This window comes from Pteropus alecto, unplaced genomic scaffold (assembly GCF_000325575.1).
Source record: "Pteropus alecto unplaced genomic scaffold, ASM32557v1 scaffold164, whole genome shotgun sequence".
NCBI classification, from domain to species: domain Eukaryota; kingdom Metazoa; phylum Chordata; class Mammalia; order Chiroptera; family Pteropodidae; genus Pteropus; species Pteropus alecto.
In genome coordinates this window covers 8,583,351-8,594,429 of record NW_006439568.1, presented here as the reverse complement: position 1 = coordinate 8,594,429, position 11,079 = coordinate 8,583,351, and the positions used below count along the sequence as shown (strand labels likewise).

Here is an 11,079-nt window from a genome sequence, read left to right as displayed (position 1 = left end):
GATCAAAATTGCTAATTTTATGTGCTAGGTAGAGGTTTCTAATATGATAGAGATTTCAGGAATGTAGCTAAAATATTAATGCTTACTCTGTGGTATAACAGAGATGTGTTAAAATGTCATTGTCTAGGCATGGATTATGAGGAAACGGTCATGGTTGTGAAGGGATTTTACATGGCTAGCCATTCTACTCTGTATATCATTTATTCCAGTTTTTATTATTTGTCCGAATCCACTATCTATTTAGTTTCTTTTATAGTTTTCATTTATAGTTTTTCAATTAGATCGCCTTTTTCTGCTGTCCAAATTTAAGTTCCTTCCAGTATGCGGTCACTTCAATAAATATTGATATCAAGACGCAGAGTAAATTGACAACAGACAGGATCATAAATCTGACCTATGTACAAATGATATGGGCTCAGAGATGTCACAAAATGGGTCACTTCAGGTCTCCAAGTGGTATGCTTCTCATTGTGATAGATTTGTTTTGGTTGAGTAGCACATTATTATCTTTTCGAATTTAAGGATATAATAGTAAGTTGTAGTACACTTTTGAAATACCAATAAGCATTTTATACTCTCTTCAAAATGGATCTTGACAGAATGGTATCAGCAAAGATATGAAAACAATAGCATATATTGAATTTAATCTGGCAAGTGGCTACCTTAACGTCTCGCTTTCCTTTTTTGTAATAAAACAATAAAATATCAACTATAACAACCTCTCAGAATTGTTAGGAAGAGCTGCCTAAGTTTTAATACTTAAGACTTGTTTTTTTTTTTGCTATTAATAAAAAATTTTCATTCCTGTGTTCGTTTTCTAGGTACAGATTTTTCCATTTTTACACAGCTATATCATAGTTATTATATGTTATAGATATCTTTCCATATTACTAATAGCATTTATGGTTTACTTATTCTAAATGCCCAACAGTGCAATTTTTTTCCATGCAAAGTGATAAACACAATTATGAATTAAATTTTCTAACCTTTAAGATTGATTCTTTAAGACTCTGTCAAAGGGTATAAATAATTTTAAGGCTCTTCATGTTATTGCCAAATGTTTTTCTAAAAGGTTTCTAGCAATGCCTTCTCAAAAGTTTGAAAGAGTATGGATTTCATTTCACCAAATAAAAAAGGTCATTTTGTCCCTTTCCTAACTTCCAATTCTCTCTATTGCTACACTGGACAGCATCCCAGGATCCTTTCAAGGCACTTGGTATCCACCCTTATTGCTGTGAAAGAAGACATTACCTTTAGGGGTTGGATGCTTCTTTGGCTATAAAGAAAACCAACACAGACATACACACAGACGCATATACAGACACAAGATTTTTTTTTCATTATAGTCTCAAACGGCACCCTCAATAAGAATAATATTAATGTGAATTTGAAAGGAAGAACGACAGGCTCCTTATTTTTCTTTTTTCTGTGCCATATATATATTTTTAAATAATGGAAAACAAGGGGTCTTCAAATCTATGGTGTCATTCTGTGTGGACCTGACTTGGTCTTTTGACCAAGCAACGTTACCTAATACATGCAGTGCCATCATATGTAACCTCACTCCAGGCCAAAGCAATCTTCTATTTCCATTATCTCATTGATTTTAAAATTTCATTGTACAACAGCATCAGCAAGACTATTTTAAATGCACATGGTTAGATAGCCGAAGAGAAAAATGGAGAATGAAGACTTCATAAACGTCCACAAAAAATGTGCTTTCCAAGCTACCATTAGCCGTTTTCGTATATTATTACAATCTCACACACTTTTCTTTTGCTCGCCATGATTCTGACTGAGCTCCTACTGCTCAATCCTCTGTGCCAGGTGACTGCTGTGCAGTATTCTGACAAAAAATGAAATCCATGAAGGAACACTGACATTCAGTATTTTATCATTGTCCTCATCATTACTTCTCAATTTGCACACGTGCACACACATACAATATTAAACACCAAAGAGCCTAGCTCTTATGAAACAGCTCCTTAATTCCAAGATGCAGAATTAGGAAATTTCAGTCACACTGGAAATACCGTACTAGTCGAATCCCAAATACAACAGCGTGGAGTGCAACGGAATGTACTAACAACTTGACCCCGGCATTGAAGAGAAGGATGAGGTATCCTGTTTTCAATTGTGTCTAGGTACTACCTACAACTCTACAGCTCATAATCTCCAAACCTAAGTAATCCCTTTCTCATGCCCTAGTATACAGCAAGCAAAGAAGAAAGTGTTTGAGTGCAGAACATCCCGAAAGCAAGGGATCCTCCAATCTATGGTGTCTGAGGGTAACTCTGAATTATCCTCATACCTTAGGACCTCCAGCAGGGATCAAATGATTTATGTTATCTAAGTTCTAAGCCAAGTGGTCATTTATGATATGCATTACTTAAATCATTCTTATAAGCAAGTTGGCTTACTCACTTGTGTATGTGGATGTCATTTTCTGCTATTTTCTCTGCTTTTCTGTTTACATTGGATTCTGGGCTACTCTGAGTCCTGAATTAAAAAGGGAAACTGGATGGTATCTCTCATGCTATTCACTTGAGAGGTCAAACTGTTACAATCTAATCTTGAAACCTTATATAAGGAGATTTGATAGTTGTTATACATTTGAATTAAGTATATAGTTTGCAGTGTTTTCAAAACAACTATCGCTGAAGAACGCCATGGCTTAAATCCAAGAGGAAAACAGCCTTTCCAGGCACAGAGATGAAAAGAGCTTGACTTAAATTCCTATTCTGATGAATAAACACAACCAACTGTTACTACAGGATAATTGAGCACTGGTAACTTAACAGGCAAGAGACCAGATCTATGCAATAAACCAAACTCAAAAGAAATGTAATTAATGAGATACCATTTTCATCTGGCAAATTAGCAAAGTTGTGTATGTGTATGTTTTAATTATGATCCTTATGACTGACAAGTGTGCAAGACAGGGTCCCTCTCAGACAGTCTGTAAGATTCTAGATTGATACAACCTTTTTGAAGAGTAACTAGACAATACATATCACGAGCCTTAGAAATTACTAAACTCTTTGGCCGACTATTCCCACTTCAAGGACTCTATCTTAAAGAAATAGAGGTTTAGGGTAAGATACATGTAGAAACTCATTGCTTGAATAAAGAATCTGTATCTACAAAAAAAATAGATAGAAACAGCATTAATAGTCAACAATTGCAGACTGGTCAAATAAATAGAGGTTCATCACAGGATGGCATTCAGAGTGAAAAAAATAAAAACATGTAGTTGGGTGTATGAGAGTAGATGACTAATAGGACAAAATTAAAAGGCCAGAAACAGACCCAAAGATGCTTAAAAGTGGCATATGAAAACACTGAGGAAAGAATAACTTAAGAAAACTATTGAGACAACTTCACCACAATTTGTCCAAAAAAAAGGTTGTATTTTCAATACCGATCAAACATAAAAGTAAACTGGATTAAATAGGTAAATGTAAAAAATTAACCATGAAAGTACTAGAAAAATTCGTGTGTGTGTGTGTGTGTGTGTGTGTGTGTGTGTGTATATGTATAGAAATGAAACAGTAGTAAATGGAAAAGCCACACATGAAAAGATTGCCCAATCATTAATAAAATAGAAAAGCATGTCACAAATTGGGGGAAGATATCTGTAACATGAGCCAAAGGGTTAATGTTTTTAACATAATAAGCTATTAAAAGTTAATGAGAAAAAGTGGGACAACATTGTGACCATTTCTATATCTCTTTGTGAGTTGCCTGAGTAAGAAATATATGAAAAATATTCATTCTTACTAATATCCTAAGAAATATAAGCTAAGAATAGTAATTTATTATTTTTAAAGATATAATATCCAATATTGATGAAAGTAAAAAAAACAAAAAATCAAAACAGGCAGGTCCTCTCATATAAGCTGGAAGGAATATAAATTAGTCCAATTCTATTGCAGGAAAATTGATCATTAATATTAGAAATCTTAGTATTCTTTGAACCAGGACTTCGAATTCAAGGAATTACCTTAAGGAGGTCATCTTGAACCTGCCCAACAATTTTGTGCTGAGGCTATTTGCTTTAATGATGTGTGGAATAATAAAAACCAGAAATAACGATAATGTCCTCAAATTGGGGGTTCATTAATACATTATCAAGCTGAAAAAACAGGTTATAAACTAAGTATAGAAAGACTCCTTTTTAAATTGAAAATAACAAATATTTTAAAATTAGCATAGAAAAGAACTAATATGCATTTGTTGTGTGTGTGTATATGTCAATAGTGATTTTGTATGGGTCGAATATTTTATTTTTATTCTTTAAGTATTTTTCATTATTTTCTAAAAGAATATGTACTTCTTTGATAAAAAGCATTCTTATTCCAAAAGAAAAAAGAAAAAGTTGACATTCAACTTTCCTTAAGAAGGACCTAGAAAGGGCCTTGGATGGAGAAGAGAGATCAAAGCAAAGGGTAGCATCTATTCCATCTTCAAATCTGCTGCTATGAACAAAAGAGAAGACTCAATCAATTTTAATTGAAGGGAATGCTTTTGGAGGATAAGAGAAGTTTGTTTGCCTTTTGAAGCCATTCTGACCCTTTCCCCTTCATGATAGGACCTGTGTCCTACATAGCCCTTTACACCTGGTTCCAAGATAGAAAGAAAGAAAGAAAAAAAAAACGTATACCATTCATGAGAGGACACTCTGACAACAGCATACCCCTAGGTGAGAGGAGGAGACCGACCCAGGCTCAAGGTAGGTAAGTAAATGCTCCATTGTGCCTGGGGCATGACCGGCACTGCCTCTGGTACCCAGGATGGCGAGCAAACAGTGATGTCGACGAAACAGGGAAATTTCAGTTTTTTTTGGTATCACTCAGACTTCTCAGTGTGTGCTCCAAGTTACATGAGCTTTTGGAGCAGTAATCACTTTTCCAAAGTAAAAACTCCAGAAGTGAGGCCACAAATGCCCCTACCTCATTATGCACACACTTCAGAACCACCTCAATGCTGTGCCTCACCAGAGGACCTCCGCTCTCCTTACTACAAGCCTGTAATTCATGAGTGTGCAGTTTCCAAAATCTTTTCTTAGCTCTTTGTGCTACTTTGGTGTAGCCTCAGGCTATCGCTATCTGCTCTACTACCAAAGGTTTTAATCATCTCTATGCTTCCCTTTCTTTTTTTTCTCCTGCCTTGAGAAAAAAGAGCAACTTGAAGATGGGTACCCATTTGCCTAGATTTTCTGATTTTGTAAAATTTAACACTTTCTGCACCAGACAAGTATAATCTTGATTTCCCTGTTAACATATTCTTGCAACATCGATGATGGTTGGGTTGTATATGTCTTGAGAATTAATTCTGCCGTTCCCCAATGCCAATAGACTATGGTGCCAGTAAATGATTCATATACTTAGAATGGTAATATTTTCCCCTAATTCGTCACTATATGTTTTCTAAATGGGCTCCAGAAATACATCTTCAAAGAATGCCATTAAGTATGAATGACAGGAGGACAGTCAGCCACATATCCCTGAAGTCATGTACGTCAGAGCTGATCTCTGTGTCGGGAGTATAATTTCTCCTCATGTCACTTTTCCTCCATGGAGGCTGTCAGGAATGGAGGTATTTGCTCGGGCATGGCAGAGCGGGTAAAAGGGGTTTAGCTGTCATAGCCAAGCACAGATAATTTGGTTTTGCCCCATTCGACCAATTACAAATCAACAATAGCAAACAGAAGGCTGAGAGTAGCATATAAAGGACCATTATTCTAAACAGAGAGCCAAGTGGTCCCACTTACCTCTAGTGTAGTTAATACAATCTTCTCAACTGAAGAAAAATAAGCCTCCCACAAGAATTGTGTCTGCTGTCTAAGTGCTAGGATTTTATCCTGATGAATAGACCTGATTGTAGAAGGAATCTGTAACACAAGGTGAACACACAATAACTATAACTGGAAAACGATGAGATGCCATTGGATCGAAATAAGCTGCTCGGGCTCTTATTCTTCGTAACATTTAGCTTCTACCAGACAGAGCTACTAAAAATCACCAACCTCCAGGATGAAATGCCCTTCAGAGGTGTCAAGTACAAAAGAGCACTTATTGGGAATCAGCTTTAATGACCTTTAATGCATTAAAGGTATAGTTCACCTCTACGAGTCAGAGGCGGCTTATTGGTTGCTTAGGTTGTTCCGATAGTAGTAACTGCCGTTTTCTCCTCTGAGCCACACACATCCTTGATCTTCCACACGGACAGCCAATTTTTAGAAGGAAGGAGCTACAAGACCTGGGGAAAGGCTGAAAGACATCCCCCGCGAGCACTTTTAAGACATGCCATGCCAGGGACTACAAATTACCTACTCAGGGACTTTTTAGGGAACGTCTCTGAGCCTCTCCAATGAATGTGAAGCTGGGGGTCGTCAAATCTTTGTGCTCCTATCTCTGACCTCACTCTGAGAGCCGTGCTGCCCCCCCAGATCTCTCTTTCAGGCTCCAGCACTTATCACAATCTAACACAATCTTTCCAACCTTGTATATGTTTAGTCATCACTGCTGTCTACCATGCTACGCGATTTTGCGGGCAGGATCTATGTCCTGTTCATACTGCTACACATTTTAAGGCTAAGAGAGTGGCTTTTATGTAGTAGCTATTTAAGAAATTAAGAGCTGAATTGAACATGGCCGTCTGAAGCCATTATAGGGATATCATTATTTTCAGTAGCAATGTAGCTTAATGGTTAAACACAGGGATACAGAGTTAGACCAAACTGGGAATCTTGACTCCAGCATTTACTAACTGTGCTTCCTGGGACAAGTTATTTGATCTAAGCTTAATGGTTAAACACAGGGATACAGAGTTAGACAGACCAAACTGGGAATCTCGACTCCAGCATTTACTAGCTGTGCTTCCTAGGACAAGTTATTTGATCTGGGGATACAGTACTAATATCATAAGGTTGTAATAAAGATCACGTAAGTCCTTAGCGTATTTTTAGAACATGGGGAGATTAATTAATACAGCAATTATTACTACTGCTATTATAATTATTGACATAAGGGTGATGATACTCAAAGTTAGACCAATAGCTTAATGTCTGCGTGTGAACTTGCTTTGAAGTGTACTTCACGGGTTTCTGGTGAGTTTCCTGGGCTTGCTTCCCATCTTCACGTATAGTGTAAGGTCTCTTTCATGTATGGAGTCTATACTCTTAGGGGAGAGTCCTAGTGATTAGCAACTGCCCTCTGCGCTCATCTCTTTCTGCATGCTTGCTTCCCTGATGCGTAACCAATCAGACAGAAATAGGGCCGGGGTTAAAGAGGGAATGTTCTGTTTGCTGCTTTAATAAGAAAGTTACCCATGGTGTTGTGACTAAGATTCCATGTGAATTTCCACTGGACGAGAACGAGATAACAGCATTACTCTTAAGGGGAGCCGTAAAACTGCTTCACAATAAGAACAGAAGGACAAGCTCACTTGCTTTGGCCATGTCCAAAAAGCGGGGAATAAATCTGTGCCCCAAAGTGTGTACCTGGATTCCCAATACTGAAGAAGCATGGAGACAACAGGTAAAGGAGAAACATTGGCAGGCAGACGTTAGCCTGAAATCAGAGCTCAGGTCAAACGGAAGTAAAATACCCTTGGAGAAGGTAGAGAAACCATTTATTTATATCATGAATCCTTGATGAGTCAAAGCAAATTTATTTTTATTTACTCGCTGAGAAAATTGCCTATCTTGCCACGGAAGACCAGAAAAAAAATTATCCTGCTCAATTTTCATAATCATGCCCTTTTCTAAATGTCAGTGGTATTTTGTAAGAGTCATAGAGGTTGGCTTCACTGTTTTATCATGGTCATGAGGAACCAGTCCATTAGGAAAATGCTGAAAGCTGTCATCACTATGTGGTCTCCAGAAAACTGAGTAGGCCGTGGGTATGAAAGGAAAAAGGGAATATCAGAGATCAACCTCCCTTCTCTTATAAAAGACACATCTTGATGTTGCTACGTCAAATGAAATATATTTTTAGCTGTTTGTGTACACAATGCAAGAGTCTGGCAGCGCTCTGCAAAGTGTTCTGGAAGATAATTCCGATTGATTGAAAAGACAGAGTTCCAAGTTTTAATGGCATTTGGCTATTGGTTATAAATCTGCTTGTCCTGAGAGACGGGTATGGGAAAGTGATAAATTAATTCCAATTTGGCCAGATTGTTTTGGAAGTTGCGAACTCAACTAAGTCTTAATAAAAGGTTACGTGTGGCAACAAAACTCATGGGATCTACCAAAATAGATATAGAAAAGCCACATTGAGCTCTCTTGGTGACATGATGACGAGAACATATGCAAATAAAAACAACCGAGCTGTTCTAAAACAGGAAATGAAAACTTGTAACATAACAAAAACATTTCCCAGAGCAGACATTCGGGCCCGTTGCCAGCTCCTTAAAACCACTGTCACCGACAGCGCAGTAGCCGCTCAGCACCGAGGCAGCTGTGCAGAGACAGACTGCGTACGAGAGGGGAGAACACGTCTGGGTGGGCGCAGAATGAAAAACCAGATCTTCCGAAAGTTGCCTCAGAAGGTGAAATCCACATCGACTGGTGAAATTAGGCACCCGGAATGCTCTCCACCTCAAAGACAAACTCCCAACTTTTCACACTGAATTCACAGGAACGTTGGTGTGCCAATGAAAAATTCATGGCTGTTTTTTATTCCCCTCATTTCCTTTAATGAACATGCATTATTTATCAAAATCATAAAAGGACAAAGGCCACATTGAACAGAACCATATTTATCACCTTTGTTTGGCCTCTTGTGAGGAAATGCTTATTATGCACATACTGTCTCTGTTTTGGGGGAGGGACACTGCTGGACCACGTACTCCTTTGTTTGGGGCCTAAGACCACAGATGAGAGTACCAAGCAGAAGGAATGCTTTGGGAGCTGTGTTGAGCGTGGCTTGCCTAATCCAGAGCCCTCTCAGTTACAGATCTTCCACCTGTTACCTTAGGGACAGACAGTACTGCTTCACTGTACCAGCGAGCTAGCAGACTGGGCGGCAGCACAGAAGTAGAATCAACAGTTAGAAACTTAATTTTCTGCATATCGAAGCAAGGACATTAAAAAAATAATTCTGCAAATATTTTGGTAGTTCAAGAAAAGTACACAATGCCATGAAAGAGAAGCATTAAAATAGTCTATAATTTTAGAGAAAGAAGCAATTTGTGTAGAACCTAAATATTGCCTCAAGGGACCTTTGAAATCCCAAGTGACCAACTATTGCTGCCCTCAGATTTCTCTGTGGCTACTGTATCTCCCTCCTAGGCAGCTCTTGAGAAGTTCAAACGTTTATTAGACAATCCTGTCGATGATTAGTTCACCATATTTATGTGGATTTACTTCTGGGCTCTGTGTTCTATTCTATTGCTTTGCATGTCTGTCTTTATGCCAGGACCATAGTGTTTTGATGACCGCAGTTTTATATTATATTTTGAAATCAGGAAGTATGATGCTTCTAGCTTTGTTCTTCTTTCTCGAGACTCATTAGGCTATTTGGGGTGTTCCGTGGTTCCATATGAATTTTAGGATTGTTTTTCTATATCTGCAAAAACTGCCAGTGGGTATTTTGAAGGGAATGCATTGAATCTATAGATTGCTTTGGGTAATATGGATGTTTTAACCATATTGTCTTAATTTTGCAAAATAAGACAACATGGATGAGCCTCGAGGACGTTATGCTAAGTAAAATAAACCAGTCACAGAAAGACAGATATTGCATAATTCCACTTATATGAGGTATCTAAAATAGTCAAATTCATAGAATTAAAGTGTATAACGATGGCTGCCAGGGACGGGTGGGAGGGAAATGGGCAGTTACTGATCAGTGGGTATAAGGTTTCAGTTAAGAAAGATGAACGGGCTTCAGAGACCAGCTGCACGACATCATCCTGCAGTCAACAATGTTTGTCACTGAAAATGTGTTAGGAGAATAGGTTTCATATTACATGTTCTTACCACAATAAAATTAAATTTAGAAAAATCTAAATGGCCAAAAAATACATTTAAAAAACCCCCTCTTTTTATTAGAGGCTCTTCTTTAAAATATATAACTTAGAGATAACACTCAGTCAGAAACCCAGAGTGGATCATTTAGACAATGATAAGACTAATTATATGAATCAACCCTAGAGAGCTCTCTCTTTCTGAAAATTAATCTAAAGGCAAATAGAGAAAGAGGGGAACCGATTATAAAGTAGTAGGATAGTAAAAAAAAAGCCTGTCATATCATTTCTAAAAATTCTGGATATTTCAGGGTGTAGCTATACATCTCTACTCACCATCACAGCTCATATGCATTACCTGCAACTTCCCCTTTTCCTAAAATATTCCTTGGACCTGAGCAGGTTTTGTGTTGGAAAGTGCACAATGTCATATTAAATGACTTCATATTCACCATGACACAGGCAATTTTCTCCTGATAAAATTTCTTTTATAGAGCTGACCTTTTGGATTCATTGTCTTTGAAAGTTTGGATGGGGGTAGCAATAATCCACCGATCTGCTGAAGATCGCAACCCCCTCCTTACCTGTAATAACAATCTTTCATCGCCTATGACGGCAGCTTGGTTCCAATTAATCACTTCAGAGAATGGCAACTCCCATCCGTTGCTGAGCATCACAGGGACACAGGCAGCCTGTGCAAAGAAGGGACTTCATGAGTATGTGAGGAGTGATAGCAGGGACCATTCCAATCAGGGCTGAAATCAGTACAAATTCAATTACTGGCATTTCTTACACTGCATGGATCCTGGACTGCTTAGGCCAGAAGGAAAGTGAGCTTTGATGAGTTATCAAGTCACACGAAGGTTGTATGTATCCAGCCGAGATGTTAATATTTACAAATCTTGCCCTAGAATGCTAAAATCCTGTTTCTATTCTAGCACATGGTTTGGCTGACCTTACTCCCAAGGAGATGACTGGCCTCGATGGAGAGATTTTACGGATGTAACGAAATCTTTCACCGACAAAATCCTAGCATAAAACCAACCTTGAATATAAATGGTTCTGACAACCTAACTGCCACAAGTCTGCTTGCAAGTGGCATACCTC

General features: G+C 38.0%; 1 protein-coding gene across 1 annotated transcript in view; it reads right to left on the bottom strand.

The window, feature by feature from the left end:
• Positions 1 to 11,079, bottom strand: part of EXT1 (exostosin glycosyltransferase 1) — a 257,034-nt gene that overhangs the window by 21,112 nt on the left and 224,843 nt on the right. The window contains 2 exon segments of the mRNA XM_025050134.1: positions 5,774 to 5,893; positions 10,557 to 10,664. Coding sequence (XP_024905902.1) covers positions 5,774 to 5,893; positions 10,557 to 10,664 — 228 coding nt within the window.